The sequence below is a fragment of the Erpetoichthys calabaricus genome, chromosome 3 (assembly GCF_900747795.2).
Source record: "Erpetoichthys calabaricus chromosome 3, fErpCal1.3, whole genome shotgun sequence".
In the NCBI taxonomy this organism is placed as follows: domain Eukaryota; kingdom Metazoa; phylum Chordata; class Cladistia; order Polypteriformes; family Polypteridae; genus Erpetoichthys; species Erpetoichthys calabaricus.
Window position 1 is genome coordinate 177878797 of NC_041396.2, and position 24245 is coordinate 177903041.

The 24245-nt window shown below is 35.4% G+C and overlaps 1 protein-coding gene across 3 annotated transcripts in view; it reads right to left on the minus strand.

The window, feature by feature from the left end:
• Positions 1-206: 206 nt before the first annotated feature.
• Positions 207-24245, minus strand: part of epha7 (eph receptor A7) — a 141467-nt gene continuing 117428 nt past the window's right edge. For all 3 annotated transcript variants that reach the window (XM_051925659.1, XM_051925657.1, XM_051925658.1), the window contains 8 exons: positions 21854-21979; positions 20733-20918; positions 20258-20319; positions 16083-16292; positions 12080-12229; positions 7488-7681; positions 5788-5943; positions 207-2792 (listed from right to left, as the gene is read on the minus strand). In XM_051925659.1, the coding sequence (XP_051781619.1) occupies positions 2678-2792; positions 5788-5943; positions 7488-7681; positions 12080-12229; positions 16083-16292; positions 20258-20319; positions 20733-20918; positions 21854-21979 (1199 nt within the window). In that variant the 3' untranslated portion in view covers positions 207-2677. The remainder of the gene's footprint in view (positions 2793-5787; positions 5944-7487; positions 7682-12079; positions 12230-16082; positions 16293-20257; positions 20320-20732; positions 20919-21853; positions 21980-24245) is intronic.

The window sequence follows — 24245 nt, forward strand, 5'->3', positions numbered from 1 at the left end:
TCAAGGAGCACCAGGCCAAGAATAATCAAAACCTGCCTTCAGATATATTTCTTAAAATATTTTCTGAATGATTTCTAATGCAGATCTCTGTTGCAAACAGATTTACGTGTGATGAAGAGTTTAAGTTTGTTTTTTTCATTCTTTTTCACGTTACTGATATACAGTGTATGGTAAATAAGAACTATAAGATAAAACATGGACAAGGCTTTCTGTAGATGTTGTATTATATTTCCAAAAATACATTTACAGTCTATTACAAAGTTTACAAAGCAAAATGTCAATGGAACAAGAAATGATTTTACAGGATTCTGTGGCAAAAAAAAAAAAAAAAAGTTTATATAGTCTTGGCCATTGACTTTTAATTTGATTTTCTAATCCAACACAAATAAATAACACATTGACAAAAACAGAACACTGTACAGCATAGTGTATAAAAAAAATAAATGAAACCAAGTATCCTACAGCCATCTTTGGTCCTAAATGAGAATAACTATTTACAACTGAAAATACATGAGTGCGGATAGACTTCTGCAAGTGAGATAGAAAAATATAGTGCATTTTCAATGTATTCAGAACTCACTACAGAGAAATGCGTGTAGAAAAATGATAGTATAAAGAAAATGTACAAGTTTTGCACAGGAACATATACAAATTTTCTTCTGATCCCTAGGATCTTTCTGACACAATCAATAGTGCTAAAGTCTTTGGAATTATCAGCCACACTACATATAGCGGTCTGCACTTCAATACATTTCACATCCCTAGTTTTCATATGTGCTTATTTTAATGTTATATATTCTGTATGTTATTCCAGCATGAAATGATAAATCCAGAATTTATTAAAGCTACAAATGAATTTTTTAAGTGGAACAAAAAGGAAGACTGATCTTCTGGGTAACTAACTGGAGCATCTGTGATTGTACTTAAATTCTGAACTGCTTAATTATAACTATCTGAGGAGAAAACAAGCATTATCTGAAAAGATACAATACAGAGTACTTGTTTATGTATAAGACACCAAGGACTAGGTTTTTAGCTAGCTGATATGAAAGTGCTTCAGAGTTATATTGGCCATAGATGAAAATTAATCAACACATTAGTGGGTATTTCTTGTAAAATTGGATAAATCTACTGTATGAAAAAATAGCAATAGCAAACTCTTAAACCTAATAGTGAGCTGGAAACTTTAATTTCCATCACGAGGTAACATGCATTTGCAAACTGCCTATAACTAAATGCCACTTGGGACATTTCTTAACACATTCTTTATAGAAAACAAATGGCACTAGTTGATCAGGAAACCACCTATGTTTGCCAAGCCTGTATTTTATTACAGAGCCCCAATTATACAAATGTAATTAGAGTAATAACAAAAATCAAGAAGCACACTATAATCTTAATAGATATGCTCTGTCGTAGAAAGCACCTGATAAATATGAATAGAATGAAACACTAATGGCATCATGGCCACCTGCTGCTTTTGTTTCTTCACCCACATTTTTCACCTTGTCAGTGACTGATGTTTTCCAAAGTACTATTACAACACTAAAGCATCTCATAATAACATGTAGCACCTTAACTTTTTCGAACACGTCCCATCAGGAGTAATTATTGCTCTGTGTTTTTGTTCGAGTTAATTTATCTTCCATAGAAAAGGTTTTGACTTAAACTACCAAGTAAAACATATTATGGCAATTTTGCAAAGGATATATGCTACCTTTAATCCTAATGGACCCAATATCCAAGCATGAATAAAATCCTTAATTACGACGCTTACAGAGTGCTATCTGTAGAGATTTCTTTTTTGATGTTTATTTTCTCATTCTTATTTATTTAGTAGAAATTTCCAGGATATAAAGTTTAGAGCCTAAAAATATCTTTTGATTAATCATTTCATTAAATAAAATATTGCAAGCAGTAAACATTACACACAAGTTCAATATATGCATCCCAGACTATGCACTCTGATTGACAGGATGGAGCATATCCAGAATTCTAAAGTCATTTTTTTTTCTGCATCTTTGAAAGGTAATATGATAACCCTGCTTCACCACAGATTAGTAACAATTACTAATTCTTTTGGCCACTTTAAACAATGAAATGACCAAACCACTGGGTCCCTTCTGAATGTTCTGCCTTCAGGAGACCTTGTGCCCTGTACTCTGACAGGGGAAGACCTAATCTTTGCCAAGACTTCATCTGTCTTAAACAGTAGAGGTAATATAAAAGAACTAAAATTGCAGATTTCATTACCATTTCAAAGAAAACCCTCTGATGCTTCAGTTCAACTTGTTTTTTCACTATTCTTCCCAAGAACAGTGCCAAATTAATGCTTTAGCAATTTAAAAAAAATAGAAGGGGGAAAAAGAATTAGGTTTCAGTTATTTTCTCTGCACTCTATAATACAAAATGTAGAGTTCATCAGAGGTTTGACTGTTCCATTTATGCCTCAGGTAGTGTTTTGTTCATTCCCCTCAGCCACTGTTAATGGACACCATGTTAAGTTGTTCCTTCAGCTTCTAGAGGGTGGCACGGAGGAAAAAGGACTGTGTTTATTCCACGAATCACAAGTCCAATGCAGGAAGCAACACTTTTTTGCAGATTAGCCTAAATGACATGACGTCCCAATGCTGCTCTTTAGAGTCAGTTATTCCTTTGCCGGAGGACTCACTGTCTGTCACACCTGGACACCAGTGCCATGTAAATGCAGCATCTGTGCCCTCATAGTCTGTATGCTGCTCACTATTTTCTTCTGATGGCCAACTAATGTGATCCCTAAGCTCATCATGTCTCTGTAAAAGAAAAAAAAATAGAGCAAAGGGTTTAGCATCCTTCATTAAAACATAAAAATAAATAAGAACAGAAAAAGCAAAATAATTTTAACTTCTATAGTTTTATATATATATATACTGTATATTATACACACATAAAAGCCATTCAGTGGTGCATTATAGTCCGTAATAAGTTAAATATCATATGAATATACCACAGCATATTAATGTTTCGATTGGGGGTTATCTTAAGAATAAGGTATACTGTATATACCAGGCATGTCAAACTCACTACCATTGGTGGGCCGCTTCGACTGCCATACGTGTGTCAACGGGCTGCACTATAACAAATACTATTATACTATTATACAAAGTCACTGTAGCTTTCTTTCCAATACTGAAAACTTTACAAAATGTAACACTTAAAGTTTAAAGAAAAGCAATTTATTTCCATACAATCTCCGTACAACAGGGTACAATTAGAGTCTTAGCCTCTTAGCTAGGTCCTTATATAGGAGTCTTACAGTCTGAGATTTGTCCCGACACTTGGCATCTCTTGTTAGTAACCAGTTCATCAATATCAGGCTTGAAATCTTGTGCAGCTGCAACTTTTATGAGGGATGAAAGGTGCTCGACAGTAAGTCTTGAGCGATGTGGGGTTTTGGTAGCTTTCATTAACGAAAACAATTGCTCACAAAGGTAAGTGCTTCCGAACATAGACAGTACTCTCGATGCCAACTTACGGATCTGTACATATGAGGGTGGCAGGTAAGCATACAAGCCTGGCACACCAACTTCGTTGTATTTTGCCTTCAGAATAGAATCTGACTGCAATTCAATCAATTCCATTTGGATATTCTCAGGCGCATGCTCAACGTTGTAAGAGTATGGTGACGTAAACAGCGCAAAGTCCTGTTCATGTGAACTGAAATCACGAAAACGCTCACTGAATTCATTGCTCAATAATTCAAGTTGGAAAACAAATCCTCCAAAAATCAAATTTTACTTTACTAAGTTTACTTCAAAGTTTATATTGTAAAATAAGCCAATATGCAAAAATCCCCCTGACCTACACTAATTTTACAAACTCAAAATCACAAAAATTTGTTAATAAACAACTCACCAACTTCTCGCATCCACTTCAGATTTTCAGCCGTAGTCTGCACTAACTGTTCGTTACAATACTAGCACAAAATTACATAAAACTAGAGCAAAAAAACGTGAAAATATGTGAGCTATTACTACTCGTGATGGTCAGTTCTACCCAGTGGCCAGTCTCAGTAGCCCAGCCAGTAGTTTAGCCTGCCAGGCTGTTGCAGCCTAGCACTTCAGTTGTGACGTCATGGCTCATTAACTTTGGTTAAGGCTTGTGGGGGCTGGGGGGGGGGGGGGGGGTTGGGGTAGGGGATTAGTGTCATGCCTAGGGTATCAAGGAGCCGACGCTGCAGCTGCAACTATACTAGCAGGTGACATTTCTGGTACCGTAATGCTATGGGAAAATGCGCTTTTGTCAGACGGCGGAAGTAAGAGAAGTCAATAAGTAACGCCGAAGATGCAGAATGATTCAATCACAAACGATAGTAATCATTTTGTACAAGTTTAGTGCTAACTAGGATCTGTCATGCGGGACGCGTGTTTGACATGCCTGGTATATACAGTATCATTTTATTCTTTTTAAAATATTCATGCATTTCATTTGCAATTTAAATCAGGAAAAACAGAAACAAATACTTGCTTGGGTTAATGTAAATAGGCATCACTTGCTAACCCTGACATTTTTAGATTGTACTGTATATACAGTAGAAGCTATATAATATAATGTATCAAGGAACAACCAGTTCACTACTCAGACTTCTTGATGGCCCAACTATGGCTGAAGTTTTTTACAATCACTGAGTCATTTTAATCTTCTTTAATTATTTGGTCTTTTTTTCTCTTGTTCTGCATTCAGAAAAGCACAGTATTTCTGCTTTAGGCTTCATATATCTGAATAGAATCTGACAATCATCTGTTTAAACTACTGTAATTATTCCTTTGATATGTTTATTTTAACTTATTTAAATCCAGAAAACTCAAAGCATGAATAAATATTTGATTTAATTAAAAAATACATAACTGAAAGAGATATTTCTGCTTACAGATTTACCTTGTCTTTATTCCTTTTTTACCTCTTGTCTCAATTCTCTTAAACTGTACTTTAATGAGGTGGTTAACCTCACTGTTCCAACTTTCTGGATTCAAATATTATAGCTGGTTTCCATCTGTGAAGAGTTTGCATGCTCTCTCTGTATCTGTGTACGTTTCCCTGTAGGTATTTTAGTTTTTCAGTAATAACCCAAAGACTTGTAAAGTTAACTGGTGCTCTAAATTGGCCTCTGTGTGTGTGTGTTCATTCATCTATTTATTAAAAAAGTGTTTTTATAGACATAAGTAGTTGTCTTCTCAAGGTGCCAGCGCACACTTATTTATACAGGACAGTTGTAGAGCTGTTATTTAACCCAATGCACAGATGTCTGGGATGTGGAACTACCTGGACAAAAACCAACACAGACATAAGTAGAACATGCACTTTCCATGCAGGTTGTCACTCAGTCTGCTAAACACTGTCCAAGTTTTGGAACAATGTCTGTATTTGTCAAGTTATTCTGTGTCTAGATAATATCACTCACTCTGGGTTAAAAACTGTATTAATCTTACAACCTTACAATCTTACAATTTTCTTTTTATGTTATAATTTATTTATCTTATGTTTGTACATTTCTAGTGGTTTAAATTGAACCATGGAAAATCCAATAGGAAGGGCAACCAAAAACTAAAAGGAATTTGGCTGTGCTGAATTAAAACGTTTGAATGTGAAATTTCAGTTGAACTGCAACTGTGTAAAAGAAAAAAATGGATACTGTTCGATGCTTTATATTGACAATTATCTTCATCTTCGACTGTTTTATTTTGCAACAATATAGTCTACAAACAGACACACACATATTAAATAGAAAAAAAAGAAAACAGAACATACTCAATAGTCATCCTGGCCACTGATTCCAATGAGCTGTACCCTGCTGCGGTGAAGTTGTCCTTGTATCTTTCCATCTTGATAGCTTCTAACCAGTCTCCCACAGAGCGGAAAGTAGTGAAATCTGGAGTGTTCTGATCTAAGAGTGGGCTAATTGGTCTGTACAATAAAGAGAAAATAAAGGACTGTGAGAGTTCTATAAAGTAAGGTTAAAACACAGCAGCCAACTGGGACTGTGGATTAAGTACATTTTAATGCAGCTCCTGAACAATTTCAAGGTTATGAGTAATTAGTGGCAGGGCTCAAATCACTGGTAGTTTAATATTTCTAACATTTAACCCTTCATCAAAACACACTTTTATTGTATCAACCTTGATTTTCAAGACCTCTTTGAAGATGAAGTATTAACATCTGAGAAAAATATTTAATACCTCAAAAAAGCTCTGAAAAATTAGTCTTTATGTTCCCACGTGGGTTGCTATTTTTTTCTTTCATTTTGTTATTCTTTTTTTAACATGAAGACCTCTAAAGTAACGACTGCCTTTCTGTTGAGGGCCTAGTCTAAATGTCATGTCCTTTATCTCACACTGAGAGCTGATGTTCTGGCAGCAAATAGATTTGGTTTGACAATTGTCACACTGGGGTTCTCCAGATCAGTAGGGGGACGAACACATATATAAGAGTTTCAGTGACTTGCTGAGGGCCTAAACTCATATTTATTGATTTCGCTGTCTTCAGGCCACACAATTAATTTGTAAAGGTGAACAGATGAACAAAGGCATCCAGCAAGAATATTAATATAACAAAAATCATAATACAAATTCCTGCAGTGCATTTTAAGGATCCTATAAAGCAATGAAAAAAACCAGTGTTATGTCAGATAATACTTATTTTGTAATTAACTACACATAATGTAGCTTTCAAAATGAACTTGTTCAAATGTTAATTTAACAAATAATTTAAAAGGAATATCCATGTTAATTTCTTAAAAAATGGTGCTGGTACTGAAACAACAAGTTGATTAAAGGGGCAGACTCAGCTATGGGATGCACTCTCAACTTGCTGGGGTAGTAGTGAAGGACAGAATGATACAAAACTATCATCTGAGCAATGCTGAAAATCCTCTATATGGCAGTCTATATCATTAAGCACTTCTAGACAACAAATTATTCAGTAGAAATGTGTCAAGAAATGGCCATTGGACTCCTTCATAAAGACATATAATGCCTTACTGTGCCTGTTGCGTTATCATTAACCATGTCATAAGTTTTTTATCTTTTCTATAATTCTTTGTGAGTGCTGGAAGGGGTTGTTGTTAAAATCATGTGTTATAAATTTTCTTGAGCTACTGTGAAAAAAGCTAAATCTCCCAGTGGGAAAAGTAATTACTATCTATCTATCTATCTATCTATCTATCTATCTATCTATCTATCTATCTATCTATCTATCTATCTATCTATCTATCTATCTATCTATCTATCTATCTATCTATCTATCTATCTATCTATCTATCTATCTATCTATCTATCTATCTAGGCAACTACAGGTTCTATATTCTTATCACTCTAAAATGGTAAAAAAATAATTTTGAATGAGGATGGTTAAATTATAAAATAAATAAAATAAAAGAGGTAAAAATATGAGATAAGTTTCTGTTTCTTGAATTATGTAGTAAAGAACAATAAATGAAATCATTTCCTTACCTACTGCAAGTGCCCAAGGGAGTCTTTAAAGTGTTGGGGTTGCGGATCATTTTATCAAGAATTCCAACAATTTGATCAAACTTTGGTCTTTCACCCCGTTCTTTCTGCCAGCAGTCCAGCATTAATTGATGAAGTCCGGAGGGACAATCCATAGGTGAAGGGAGACGGTAGCCTTCTTCGATAGCTTTTATTACCTTCAAAACATATTTTAAACAAAGTAAATCTTCATTATTATTTGTAATTTGCAGAACAGTTCATAAAGACCTTGGACCAGCGCCTGACACCTTATTTTCAGTACATAATATCCTAATGTTTCTCTTTTGATTCATTTCAGAATAATTCAGTAGATAATTGTTTGCTTGCATGTCTTTAAAGCACAAAGCACTGGGCACAAATACTTTGCAGCTGACAGTTGTCAACACAATAAAAATATATTTTAAGAGCAAGGTCATTGTGCCCATGTGTTAATGAGTCACCGTCGGCAACAATAAAATTAGTATTCTTACACCATGCAATGAAGTGATAAATCATTTTCAAAACAGATGGTAATAACATTCAGATGCAGATATTACCAGTGCTTGCAAACAAAAAATAAATTCAATAATTACAACAGAAATCTGCAGTGACCTTTTTCAAATAATACATTTTTTTTTCAAAATCACAGAGAGCTGTAAGATATTTCATAATTAGTACAGTCTGATCTTGGCTTCTGGATATAATTCATGATCGTTAGCATATTTTTTATAGTTAGTCAAGTGACAGCAATTAAAATAACTGTAGAATTTTGAGTTGCAAAGCTTAATTTTTGATTTATTTTGCTTGAAAACAGGTTGATGTTATTTGTTTACTTATAACAACAAAAGGAAAGGGTTATTTGTACTTTGAAAGTGAATCACTTAAACCAAATAACAAGTGCAATCAGAGCGCAGCAGCAAACTGCAACTTTCTCTTCTATTTTGCCAGGTTTCAGTAGCATCTTTGGTCACCTGTTGGATACTGTCCCCCAGAAACATGAAAATAAAGGCAGTAGCTTTAATGAAGCCCAGCCTAACCTACTGAGGTGAGCATGAGAAAATTACAAATACACTGAATTCTAGCAACATCCTCCAAAATTAATTGAAATGATCCTTATTAAAAGCATGAATGTTCCAAATAAAAATGCAAAATATATGACCTAACATTACGATTTTAGATGTTGGATATTTAACATTTGTGCTATTATTTACTATTAACTTAATTCTAATCCAGAAATAATTACAAATCTTGCATTCAGGTTATTAAAATCAGGCAAGAAATTAATGTTTCTCAATGCAATATATGCAATATATTTTTGAATGTTGTAACAAAAAAACTTTTATATAATGTTTTATAAGTTACATAATATAATTTTATAATATAAAATATTATATAATGTTATATACTGTGGTGGGTTGGCACCCTGCCCGGGATTGTTTCCTGCCTTGTGCCCTGTGTTGGCTGGGATTGGCTCCAGCAGACCCCCATGACCCTGTGTTCGGATTCAGCGGGTTGGAAAATGGATGGATGGATGGATAATGTTATATAATAATGCACTCTTAAATTCTAATGGTAAAATAATTGACAAATTAACCGTAGTTTTAAGTTTGTTAATCAAAAAATGTGTTCTTCAACATTTAAAAACTAGAAAGAATAAACTGGCACCAGATCAATGATCTCAGCAATTCTTCTACAATCTAACATTTTGACATCGAAAAAGTATTTGGGCATTCAGGGTGCTACTGTTTTATGCAGTGCTTGCTAGCTACCTTAAGATAAATATAATCCAAGTAGAAGAAACTTACAAATATTATAAACTCTGCATTTGACAGATCTAAATTTGCACTGTTTATATCACCAAGTTAAAGCTGTTATTGTAAAACCAAAATGGCTGACTGCCCTGTGATGTACTGGCACGCCATCCTACCAAGATAGACACTTGTTCAGGTTTGAGAATGATATATAGTTTTTGTTAGGTGTATGGTTTAAATTTAATAAAATATAATTGTAAAGGTACTATAAAAACTACTTTTAAAAAATGTACAAACAAAACTCTTACTCAAAAAAGAATTCTTAAGTATGCTTAATATTTGAATACACAACTATCAACTACCTGGAACTGCATTTAGTTCTGTTTCTGTTTGTACTCTATTAATAGTCTTTACATCCATCTTTATTTCTACCTGAGTTTTTCCAATATTGGATCACAGGAAGTACTAGGCAGAAACCACTCCTGGATGGGATTCCAGTACATACTAGGAACACTCACCACTTGTGCTCATTTACTGTGTATAGAGTTAGTTTAGAAATGCCATTATCTTAATATTAACATCTGCATATGAAGATCTATTCTTTCTGTCCTTACATGTCACCTCTGGTTCATTCTGAGCATTTGGTTGATCAATGCTTAATAAAAATAGGGACGGCCTTGAAGATGTAGTAAACCAAACCACCAAAATGCAGGCTAAAGCATCATAGCAGATAATGATCTTAGTTTGATAATACATGTTCACAGTGAAGGGGCTACTGATTTAATGTGGTAAGACAATCCACACAAAAATCCTTAATTTACAAACACGATATGCAGAATGTGATGATGTAACATGTTTTATTGTTATTCAGCTATGTTAAACAAACAGAAAAACAGAATACCGCAATATGACTGAACAGGAGGTTATCTGGTTAACTTTCACAAACTTTTGGGCTTCTCAGGCTGTCACGCTCTTCTATGACATTTGTGAATTTACGATAATTGCCCTCTGAGGCATGCTTAGAGTTTGAGGAAAGGAATATGTTTCTTTTTCTTCTCTTGTGCCCCTTTCTATATGGAAGACATGCTTGTTGCTCAAAGTTATCTTAAATTCTTGTCAGGCCAATTTAAACGTGAATCAAATATTGAAGAAAACTGTCAAAACACTAAAACTGTCCAGAAAATGTAAATATCTTTTTTCTGCTCCCCACAGGATTTGTTTTCCCACATGCTGACAGTCCATAAAATCTCCCACACTGAAACCTGTCAAATATTAACAGTTTGGAACGTCACTTAACTGACTTGTCATTCGGTTTTGTCTTTCTTAATCTTTGATGTCTATCATTCAATCAACAGAGCTTAAAGGTTTAACAGTGATGTGAATGTTAAGTGACGGGAAGCCATATGAAGGATATTTGGGGCTTTCACTTATGGTTGCACTCTATCTAATTTAGAATCAGAGGATAAACTTCTGATAAGAAATGCACCAATCAGATATATTACTAGACAAGGGCTCTCGAAAACAGTTGCCTAAAATATTTTATTTAATGTTCCACATCACTACCTTCATGGAATTTTAACTCAACCATTGCTTTACAAAAGCCACTTTTGTTAACAACATAATGAAAAGTATCTCAATTGCTGTCTGGCCCAATTTAATAATAGTAAAACAAAGGATGAATCTGTTTTTGTTTATGACATGAGTTTTGCACTTCTTATTATGAACTATTCTTAACCTTTCTGACTATCTTTTGATTAAAAATATTTTTTATTTCATGGTTTTTCACTTTCAGTAAAAGAATTCCAAAAATCAATGTTTTCTTAGCCTTTGAAAGCTATTGTAGTTCTCTGAAGTACTAGAAATTTCTATTTCTGTTCACATCAACAACCACTGTGGCATAGCAATGTGAACTTAACATTGCCAGTGACCACAGACAGCTGTTTCTCCAGTTATGAATTCACCATTACTAAATGAGGAAAAATGCAGGGTGTGCTTACAGTATTTGGTCATTACATTTTAGTTATTTTTAAGGCTTTTTAGTTCCTTTATAGCTTCTCCTTTTTCTTAAAAAAAACAATTTTACGATTGTATAAAAGAAAAAAAATGTATTATTCTTGTTTGGGTCTGAGAAAGCCACAAACTATTCTAGCAACATTATGAGCAAGACATGGAGTTTTTTTTTTTTTATACAGAATTCCAGGCCATCAATTTATTCTTTTTAAAGGAAACCTGTAATGCTATAAATTATTAGAGAGGAATGAAAAGCAGAAATACCAGCAACAAAAACACAAAACACAATCATGATGTTTAAAATATGAACAAAAGTAATATATGAAAATATACATTTTAGTGAGCATTACTCATTATGAATTATACACTGGTTAGTAATGACAACAGCTAATAAAACGCATAACATACATGTAAATCATTTTATGGAGAGTGACCCTGAAACACACTCCTTTATTTTAAAACAAAGAAAGGAGGCAAGATTCCTAGCCTTTGCTATATTAAAAGACACCTAGTCCCTGACAACAAAAGTCTATTACTAATTTAAAGAATCAATAATACAATTTTGAATTGTTTTTTATAATCAAATAGGTAGGTTCTCAGTCAGTTTCCAGAAATGTTTTATATTTTTTTAAGTAAAATAGGATGATAAGGCTTTCAGGTTTTCCAGCCTTGGCTACTTCTAAATAAGACCAGTTAAAAACAACTCAATCTTTTTGAAGATATGCAGAACATCATATTATCAGTGTTTTAGATCTAAATCATTTGTCTTGGCAATTTAATTACATTATAAGATGTTTTATTGAGAATATGACTTACATCTTGATTAGACATATCCCAGTAAGGTCTCTCTCCATACGACATGACTTCCCACATCACAATTCCATAACTCCACACATCACTGGCAGACGTAAACTTTCGGTACTGTATAGCTTCTGGAGCTGTCCATCTGACAGGGATTTTACCACCCTGATCAAAAGAACCACACAAATAATCATTAGAGACATGGATGAAATGCAATGAACAGTTATTCTTTAAATGTAAAACAATTTAAAAAACAGTTCAATTTTGGTTAGTGGAATATTCAGATTATGAGAGCATTGTGAGATTTAACACCAATTTTCTTCCCATTCTAATTGTTATTTAGATTTATTAAACTGTCAGTATAAAAATGCAATTATATATTTTCTGCATAGTCCAGATCTAGAGTGGATCCCTTCAGTACTGGGAAACGTATAAAAATCCTGATGTGACACAAAGGCCAATCACACTCACACATGAGAATTTATTATTGTCCAAAAGTTTAAAATTGTAAATCTAGATTAAAGTAATGTTGGGCATCAATAATAAACTGAGATCACAGCGTTACTTTAAATTACTAAGAGTATTTTACTTGTATTAAGTAATGTTTCAGCTAAATAAATTATCATATTTGCAGAATCAACATATTCCAATAATGCGTATAAATATGCAAGAAACAAAATATTTAACAATATTTAACATTAACAACATTGTACACAATTTTCACTGATGATATTTAAAAAATACGCAATTTAATTGGAAAATTGAAGAAACTTTCTTTAATTGAACTATGATGTTAAGCTCTCAAAAAGCAAATTATGCCTAAGATAAAAGCTCATCAGCTGAACAATAGTCAACACAAATCCTCCAAACAAATCAAGAAATACACTGAAAAGAAGGAAAAAAAACACATTTTGACTTATTACCTTAAGCTTTTTTAAATTTATTTATACTTTTTATCTTTCATTGTAGAACAATGTATTGCTACATTATTTAATATTAAAGTGTAGATAAATTAAAATGCATTTTTAATACTACATAAATGACAATAAAGCAGATGGTAAAAGCCACTAATTGTAAGCAGTCAAGGCTATCATGCTTAAGGCAATTTGTACTGCATTTTAATAACAGAAGACAGAAATTTGAAAGCACACAATTGCTGTCTCAGTTGAATATGAAGTAAGTTGGGGAAAAAAGCAGGTACTCAGCTGTTGGTGATGCTACAAATAAAATGTAATGAAGCACAGGTGGTATTATCTTACATCTAAGTAAGACTGCAACAGTAGCTATTCCATGATTACAGAATAAGCCATACATTTGAGGAGAGAAATGTTTACTCCTTAAAGTTGTGTCTGTATGCTTTTCATTTCTTTGCTTCCACAAGCTCGTTTCTGATATTTATATGCATAAGCCACATGTTTTGCAGGCACGGTTTTTCGAGCCAAGGCAGCAGAATTTCACACACAAGATTTACAGTTTAGTTCGCACCTTTGAACTATTGTGTGGCCCAGTGGAAGTCACCAAACAGACTGAACTTCCACTAAAAAAATGTATGTAAATAAATGGCAGCTCTGTATTTCTAAAGAGTCTTGGAAGTGATCACTATATACAGAACTTAACTTATGAACTGTGTTTAGTTGTAACTTTAGTTCAATGTACATTAGTATTAACATTTTAAACAAACTTACTTTTTTGAATAGTGCTGTTGCATCAAACAAATGAACATTGCAAATTTATATATTCATAGATGTGGCATTCAGAATTTAATTTCAACTAACAAAGGACAAAGCACAAAACTACTTTTGTTCTATTACGCTAACTGAGTGCTATTGAAAAAATACTACATAATTTGATGTATATGGAAATTAAAAAAAAAACTACTTAGAAATCTGTGCACAATATAGGTATTCAATCAGTATGTTACTAGAGTGAACACAACTTTATTAATGATATCTGCTCAAAAAGTTAGTGAAATAGCTATAAGAATTTGCCTTTCAAATTGCACCTTTTGAGAACAGAGACTAGATTAAGGACACCAGAAAACTGCATCCAGGGATATAAACAATATCCTGGATAGAAAAAAGTTTTACATGTAAACAGTATGTAAAGGTTTTCCATATATACTTTTTGTAAGCCTCTTTTTTCTATGTATATGTGTAAAAATGTATATTGCTTACTAGGGGGTTCCCACCGGCCTGCACTATGCGCCAGCCTACTCACATCTCTGCTGCTCGCGTTGTGAAGAGGGGGGCTGAACGCATCCCAAGGAGACACGTTCGCTCCTCTGAAACCCCCTCTTAAAAGGTGATACAATGGGAAACAAATACAGTTTTTTTTTACCTCCTCTTTGCTCGATCAGCTGCTAGCTTGCTGCTGCTGCTGTGCCACATGATCTGCATCTCGCGTGGCGCTTTGAACATTTAAAAGCCTGTACAGTAGCTGTTCAATTCTTTGTCTTTTATTTCCAGCCCCGGGTGTGGTTAAATCTTTTGGCACAAAGTCTCGTCTCGCGGGACGCGAGTTCTTGACATTTTTTAGTTTATAATTTAAAAATGGAATATGAATTTGAAAATCTAACAACATCACATTAAAGTTTGATAAAACCAAACATATATAAGTAGGTTTGAAAATAAGCCCGATTTAAAGCGTGACAAAAAAGTGACATAAAAACGTCACATAAAATCGTTGAACAAAACCGTTGCACTTTTAGGCTTAGGATTTTATATATAGAGAGTAGATTAGACATACCATGTATATAAACGAAAGTCCTGTGTGTGTATGGAGCAATGCGTTCGGCTCACGCTCAACCACAACCACTTAATGATGCATGCATGCACTTTTAAATTTTTTTTGCACTTGCATGCACTTCACTTCTCACTACAAAAGACCTGTGTGCAGCAAATCCCACCGTGCAACAATAACATAGATTTTAGCTGGCCTACTAAGCTGCATTAGTATACTTTGTATTTCAGTCTCTTACAAGTTATCAAGAGAATGTTTCAATGATGTCCTCCCTGCGTGGAGTTTACATGTTCTCCCCGTATCTGCGTGGGTTTCCGCCGGGTACTCCGGTTTCCTCCCACAGTCCAAAGACATGCAGGTTAGGTGCAATGGTGATCCTAAATTGTCCCTAGTGTGTGCTTGGTGTGTGTGTGCCCTGTGGTGGGCTGGCGCCCTGCCAGGGGTTTGTTTCCTGCCTTGCGCCCTGTGTTGGCTGGGATTGGCTCCAGCAGACCCCCGTGACCCTGTAGTTGGGATATACCGGGTTGGATAATGGATGGATGGATGTTTTAATGACTTGTTTCTATTAAACCTAGGTTGCTGTTAACATTTGCATTATACTGCATATGAAATGTTTTACACAAGGTTTTCCCTACAGGAGCCTGATTTCTCATGCAATGTCAATACGTGTTTCTTTGAAATGCCTATGGATAGATGCATGGTTGAACAGACAATAACAATGCCTCAGAGATATAATTTATATATTAAATATATAAACAAACTCTGATAGTAAAAATTACCTTAACAAAGAAACAGTTTATAAACATAAGTAAAGTCACTGCTATATTTTGCTGTAGTTTCTAATAAGCTGATATTTGTTTAAATACAGCTGCACAAAGATGACTTCGCCAGTAACTCTTAAGGCAGTATTAACCATTTTACCAATTTAGACATACTCCTCATCTAATATGCTTTTCTCAGTCTTGCTTTCAAGCTTATTTCTCACAATATTCATGCAATTAAGTGCTTCATGCACTCTGGTGCTCCCATGGATCTTGTCTCAAAAGCACTCTGGTAAAATTGCATCCTGAATGTAATTCCAAATATATTTTACACACAACTAGTAAAAAGCTAAAAACCTGTTAAATAAGGAAATCAGTGCCAAGTGAAGGTAAGAAGACATCACTCAGCATTCATATGCCCCCTACATGCACAAACATTTGGTGTCCTGTCCGAACAAAGAGTTTTCTGTGAACAAAAAATCTTCAGCTTATAACAGAATAAAACATTTATTACTTACTGAAGTTGTATAGACTGCTTCAGGATCATCCTCTATTACTCTTGACAAGCCAAAGTCTGAAACCTTGCAAACCAGATTGCTGTTGACCAGTATATTTCGTGCAGCTAAATCCCTGTGTACATATCCCATGTCCGAAAGGTATCTCATGCCAGCTGCTATGCCACGTAGCATACCCACCAGCTGAATAACTGTAAACTGGCCATCATGTTTCTGCATACATAAACAAACATATTAGGAAACATTTAACTCCTATGTCATAAAAGATTTGCAACTTCCTTTTCAGCAGAACTTTATGATTACACTTTCAAACAAAACTTGAAATGCACAAGTAGTAGATTTTTCAACGTTATACACCTAACCTAACCATCTCAAATCTAGTACAGGGATTTCATGCTGGAATTAATCTAGCATGCACATCTTTGGAAATGTGGGAGGAAAACTGGAGTACTCGGAGGAACACAAATGCATACAGTTCACAGATCAATGACCGGGAATGCTATGTAAGGTGGTGGCACTAACTGTTATGTTACCTTGCTTACCCACCTTCTACTCTTTAATTATGGAGACATATCTTGTTTGTATCTAATTGGAGAATGGACTATCCATGGCACATTGCACAACAGAAAAATAAATATCTTGATAAATATGCATGTTCAGTTTACCTTTGACACTCTGTAAGCTATTAAGATATGACTAAGTCCAGGTATCTGTGGGAATGTATCCTATAACTGACTAGTGCCCTGGTCCTGGTTGGTTCCTGCCTTTCATCCAATGATGTTGAGATGTATTGCCTCACTGCAACTGTACAGCTGTGTTTAGCAAGTTTAGTAAATGAATGGATGAATGGAGCTTTAGCTTGGTAACTTATTATATTAGCTGGAGTTTAAATAGTTTCAAATGACCAATGTTTTGTTTTTTGTTTTGATATACAGTACTATAATTTGTACCTCTATTCCCTATGCCCCTGAACTGAATTAAGAAGGTTCTGAAATGAATGACTAGACCTCAGCTAGACTACTGTCATAATGTCTTCTCTTACTGTCCCATGACAGATCTAAAGAGTAACTTTCCTCTTTTGCTTGTCAAAAAATATGATCCCAGCACATGACTTCCCATGAGATGACATCAAAACTTTTAACCCAATAATTACTTCTTATATGTGCATGTGGTACTCTGTGTCAGGGGATCTCAACCACGGGGACAGGCCCCACAAAGAACCCTCAGTAAATTTCTAGGGGTGCTGCAAGGTGACTAAAAATAGTAGCAGAATATTTAACTCACTAAAAATTAAGATATAGCAGGTGTGTCAAAACTGTCTTTTTAAAAGGAACTGCTTCACCAATATCCAAAAAATCTATATTGACAAGAAATTGCAAAATTATAAACTATAATATAACTATATAAAATTAGACTATAAATTTGGGACGTCTAGAGGAAGCAGTTGCCTGATAGCAGCATCAGAAAAGAGTTCCAGAGGTGGTTATTAACTCCCCATGGAGGAATGAGCCTGTGGCTAAAAATGCCCCAAGATGTCCCTTCTGGAGGGGATGAAGGGGATTTTTCACAATGGCATCCATGGCGATATATTTTCTGCATTTTGGTAATTACTGGTTATTATTTAAATTTTTAATGTTATGATTAAGGAATTCAGGTAATAGTACAGTAACATTTATTTAATGACTTCACAATTTTGTATTATGTTTTAAAAATATAGGAAACTACAGCAGATGTAGTAAAGAAGACAGCAAGAAGGGTGAGATCTGGACAGAGGAAGGAGGAAAAGGAAACCTGGTGGTGGAATGGGGAAGTACAGGAGAGTATACAGAGTAAGAGGATGGCAAAGAAGAAGTGGGATATTCAGAGAGATGCAGAAAGTAGACAAGAGTACAAGGAGATAAGGCGCAAGGTGAAGAGAGTGGTGGCGAAGGATAAAGAAAAGGCATATGATGAGATGATGAGTTGTATGAGAGGTTGGATACTAAGGAGGGAGAAAAGGACCTGTACCGATTGGCTAGACAGAGGGACCGAGCTGGGAAAGATGTGCAGAAGGTTAGGGTAATAAAGAATAAAGATGGAAACGTACTCACAAGCGAGGAGAGTGTGTTGAGCAGATGGAAAGAGTACTTTGAGAGGCTGATGAATGAAGAGAACGAGAGAGAGGAAGTGCAACGGATTAGCAAGGAGGAAGTAAGGACAGCTATGAATAGGATGAAGAACAGAAAAGTGCAGATGACATACCTGTGGAAGCATGGAGGTGTTTAGGAGAGATGGCAGTGGAGTTTTTAACCAGATTGTTTAATGGAATCTTGGAAAGTGACAGGATGCCTGAGGAGTGGAGAAGAAGTGTACTGGTGCCGATATTTAAAAATAAGGGGGATGTGCAGGACTGTAGTAACTACAGGGGAGGGGGATAAAATTGATGAGCCACAGCATAAAGTTATGGGAAAGAGTAGTGGAAGCTACAGTAGGTTAAGAAGTGAGGTGATGATTAGTGAGCAGCAGTATGGTTTCATGCCAAGAAAGAGCACCACAGATGTGATGTTTGCTCTGAGGGTGTCGATGGAGAAGTATAGAGAAGGCTAGAAGGAGTTGCATTGCGTCTTTGTGGACCTGGAGAAATCATAAGACAGGGTGCCTCGAGAGGAGTTGTGGTATTGTATGAGGAAGTCGGGAGTGGCAGAGAAGTATGTAAAAGTTGTACAGGATATGTACGAGGAAAGTGTGACCGTGGTGAGGTCTGCAGTAGGAGTGACGGATGCATTTAAGGTGGAGGTGGGATTATATCAGGGATCGGCTCTGAGCCCTTTCTTATTTGAAATGGTGATGGACAAGTTGACAGATGAGATTAGACAGGAGTCCCAGTGGACTATGATGTTTGCTGATGACATTGTGATCTGTAGCGATAGTAGGAAGCAGGTTGAGGAGATCCTGGAGAGGTGGAGATATGCTCTAGAGAGGAGAGAAATGAAGGTCAGTAGGGACAAGACAGAATACATGTGTGTAAATGAGAGGGAGGTCAGTGGAATAGTGAGGATGCAAGAAGTAGAGCTGGCGAAGGTGGATGAGTTTAAATACTTGGGATCAACAGTACAGAGTAATGGGGATTGTGGAAGAGAGGTGAAAAAGAGAGTGCAGGCAGGGTGGAATGGGTGGAGAAGAGCGGCAGGAGTGATTTGTGACAGACAGGTATCAGCCAGAGTGAAAGGGAAGGTCTACAGGACAGAAGTAAGACCAGCTATGTTATATGGGTTGGAGACGGTGGCACTGACCAGAAAGCAGGAGACAGAGCTAGAGGTAGCAGTTAAAAATGCTAAGATTTGCATTGGGTGTGACAAGGACGGATAGGATTAGAAATGAGTACATTAGAGGGTCAGCTCAAGTTGGACGGTTGGGAGACAAAGTCAGAGAGGCGAGATTCCGCAGGTTTGGACATGTGTAGAGGAGAGAGGCTCAGTATATTGGGAGAAGGATGCTAAGAATAGAGCTGCTAAAGGCAAGAGAAAAAGAGGGAGGCCTAAGAGAAGGTTTATGGATGTGGTGAGAGAGGACATGCAGGTGATGGGTGTAACAGAACAAGATGCAGAGGACAGATTTTTATGGAAGAAAATGATCCGCTGTGGCAACCCATAACCGGAGCAGCCGGAAGAAGAAGAAGAAGAAGTTTTAAAAATACAGGCATTGTAATAGAACTACTGTAGAAGCAAATACAAATGTGTTAATAAATGTAAGTTCAAAAACAAGCGCCTGCAGCAAAAGTACAAGAAAGTAAATACCATGGCTTATTTACCAGGGCCTCACATATTCCCGTGGGACACTGGGGGACCTTGATGCAATAAAGGTTGAGAACCACTGCTCTATACTAGATAAAATCTATGATATTTTGCTCAAAATCAATAGGCTTCAAGCATTTTACGATGCCAGTACTGACAAGTTTCATGTGAGTTACATTATTCATTTTTCAGTTATCTGTGCCCACAGACACATATCTTGCACTCAGATTCTTATGAAAGCATCAAAATAACAAACTTGGCCTGTAATATGAATACCCCTGAATACCGGATTATTTATATTATCAAATATAGATATACTGTATTTATAATGTTTTATAGTACAATAACATATATTTAAAATGAACTTTTTCAAGCATTATCATCTGAGCAATTTACTACACTTACCCTAAGAAAAGCATCAAGTGCCCCATTTTCCATATATTCTATTACAATCATAACGGGTTTCCCTGTAAATGAAAGGATTTGTTGTATTAAAGTTTAAAAGGACCATTTTTACTTATTCACAATGCTTAATGTGTTTCAGAAAAAGGGCTCATTAAACAAAAGTTTACAAAAAAAAGGCATTTTACAGTTCATCCTTACACATCAAAAAGCTGTGTTTTACTACAAAAACAAATGTCATAATGCTTGCATGCATTGTAAATATTTATAACAATCTAACCTCTAAATAAAACTAACTTATTCTGAAAAGACCTAAACAGCAGTCAACAGCTGGAAAAAAGGAAACTGGTTGTTTGAGGACATCTACTTCTGCAATCATCTATTTTGTCTACTTTTAGTTATTAAAATAATCAAATAGCTTTTTATTTCTCAGTGAACTATTTTTTCTTTTTTATTAGATAGTAGGACTCTGGCTTACCCCTGGTAACAACACCTTCTAAATGAACCACATTTGGATGATCAAACTGGCCCATGATGCTTGCTTCACATAAAAAATCTCTTCTTTGCTTCTCTGTGTAGCCAACTTTCAGAGTTTTGATTGCTACTGACATGTCTCTTTTCCCTGGTAGCTTTAGTCGACCACTACACACTTCTCCAAACTCTCCTGTGAAAACAAATGATTTTGTCACAGACAGAAGACCTAGTGGCTTATATCTGACAAACTGGGAAAGGAATAGTGTATTATTATGATAAATGTCAGTACTGCTGCTGTGAGTGTAAGCTTCATCCTGCAACTTGTTATTACACAAAACTGTGATGATTGCAATGCATAACTGTAACTAACCTGGCAGTGTTCCAGTTACCAGCACTATTGCCAGTATTTGAGAAACATAAGTAAAATGTTTCATGTGAAATGTGAAAAAATAAGCCATTCTGTAATGCAAACTTTAGATGAATGAGGAGGAGGGGGTCAAAAAGCCCAATATGCCAGGCCCACTCGGATGTCTAGAAGGGAGCCTATGTAGCTATTAGAATTTAAAATTGTTTCTGGGGGGTTGAGTGTCAGGCAGCTTGCAAATTTAAATGACATGTAGGCATCTCCTGACTTGTACAGTGCACTGGTGAGGATAATCATGTGCATTCAATCACTGCAATGCAATGCGAGTCGTGCATATGAAACTAAACAAGCAGGATTTTATTTTGTAGGATTTCACAGTGCTTCTTATTTGCTGGAATGCAGCCAAAAGCTGGCTGTGTGACTGGAGCATGGATATCTTTTGTATGGGAAAAGATCCAAGGAACTGTGAGTATTTTTAACAAAAATGGCAAATAAGCTTAATATAAAAATGCAACATACAGTAATCCTTCTACTAAATTTTACTGCTATGAGATATAACCTAAAGTCTTTTTATGACAGTTTGGCAAAAGTCATGTATTTGCTACAGCTTTAATTTTTATGCACATATGAGAAGAACAGATTCTGATAAACATGCATTCTCTGGCATCTAAAATATCTTCATGATGTCATGATATTTTTTTTTAGTAAGCGGTCTTGTAAATAACTTTTTTCACACACATATAAAATCCCAATTGTTTTACCTGCTCCAATTACTCTTTCAATCTTAATGCAGGAGGCATCCAACTCTTTGGCAAACTGGTGAACAGCTCTGTTCGGATCCTCATAAGTTTCTGGGTCAATGTATGTTTTGGTGCCAGGGAATTTAACTGTAAAATAGCAAGAGGGATTTCCTTTAGCTTGGTATACAAAAATTCACAATATCAAAAATTATTTTCCCTAGGTTCTATATCAATATAAGTCAGACAAATGTAATAATGTTAGGAGAACTCTGTTTAAAATCACTACACCTGTTTGTCTTTTCTACATACAGAAAACATTTTCTTACATTTTTATCTTAAATGTCACACTACAGAGACTTTTGTCTGCACAATGATTACAAGAGCAACATCATGCACTGTCACAGTAAAAACAATTTATTTTGCCATCAGCATGGAAAAAAATCCTGCTGTTAACGTGTGACTGAGAGTACTGTGGCACTGTTTATTGTCAAGGGTAATATTAATTTTTCATCATATCTCAGAGCAATGTAAAAAAAACAGGAAATAGTGTCTGATGCTCATATAGAAAGTTCAGCAAGAGTCAAAAATGTGTAACATTTTTCAGCCCACTGATTTATTTACTTTTAAGTAAATAATAAACTCTGCGTGATTTACTTTCTTTAATGAAGTAATGAAGACAACCAACACTACTTAGTTGTACCTGTCAAATGCCACTTAGCTGTGTATTCCAATTGCTTTTAATGGTTCTAACAGTTAAGCAACAAATAGGTCAATTCATCGAGCTGCTTGTTCAGTTTTTAATTTTCTAAACCTAAATATAAGAAATACTAGAAGTGTGGATGGAGCTTGGTGAGGCCAAAAGGAAAATAAGGTTCTTGAAAATTTTATTATTCAGGATGGGTATTTAAGGAGGTCACCCAGGGCGCTCTCAGCTGAGTGTAGGAAACATTGACTTCAGGCGGACCAATGCAGATTCTGTGTTGGCTGTAGAACAATGGGTCAACTCTTTGTTTGAACACAGATTCTTGAGGGATCATGGGAGTTTGTCTATGGGGCCACTGCAGATCCCAATATTTTTCAAGTTAGAGTTGTGTTTAGACAATTACTATTAAATGGAGTCTGCTTGGTGTGGATGTTAGACCATGCCAAGGGTATGTCTTGTTTCTTCTCCACTCCTGTTCATGATTTTCATGGATAGGATATCAAGTTAAAGTTAAGGGCTACATTTCTGCTGGATACAGATAATACTATCCCCTTGGCTTTATCACACTGTGCTTGCTGATGCATACTATAATAATTCCCACATGTGCATGATGTTTTTGGGATGAGAATTAACAAATCAAAATCTGAAGTCACAGTTTTCTCCTAGAAAAGAGTGGATTATTCCCTGCAAGTAACGACTGCAAAATTAAGGCATTCAAGTACCTAGAGGTTCATGAATTATTTGTGTTTTGAACTCTATGGCCTGTTCTCATCACAACTGTTCTCATGTTCTAATGAGTGAGAATAGAGATGATTGTGAAATTTGCTAAAGAATGGGTGCAGTGGCAATATCCTTATAGATGTTGTACTACACACTGTTGGTTATGCAGGAAATGCATTCTTAAATGCAAGTTTTTGATTTACTAGTTAGTCTGCATCTCTGTCTTCACTGAGGGCCACAATGCTCTTGTAGTGACTGTAAGAATGAGATTGTGAGTACAAGAGCCTGGAATTAGTTTCTTGCTCAAGGTGGCTGGGTTCACTCTCTGTGACATAGTGAGGACTCCAGTAATAAAGGAGGAGTGTGGAGTAGAATTACTGCTTTCCAGATAGACAGGAACAAGTTAATATGTTTTGGGCATAATTGCTGAGCGCTTTGAGTAATGAGAAAAGCGCTATATAAATGCAAAGAATTATTATTATTATTATATAGTTAGGATGCCCCTGGGTACCTAAAGCGAGATGTGTACCAGGCATAGCCTACTGTGAGAAGACCCAGGAACAAACCCTAGAAATGTGGGCAGAACTTGCTAGGTATAGGATGGCCTGGTCATCCCTGCTCATTGTTTTGACATTTACCAGAAAGAATGAAAATGATGATGAGAATATAGGATCATTTACATATTATTATATATTATATAGAATTTATAAATAAATTATATCAACATATATGATTTGATTTATGTTTATGCATTACCCATATTTCACATGGAGGAGGTTGCTGAAAGGCAAAAATGAAAGTACTGTCATAAAGATTATAACAGGAAAGCTTCAAATTAGGAATATTGATGTCAATAGTATATTTATTGCACCTAAGGATTAGGGACAATTAAAATAACTGCAGTTGGACATCATCTCAGAAGTTAACAGCTTCAATAATGAGAGTAATGCAGCATCCAACAAATAAAACACTATAAAAAGCAGCAGAGTA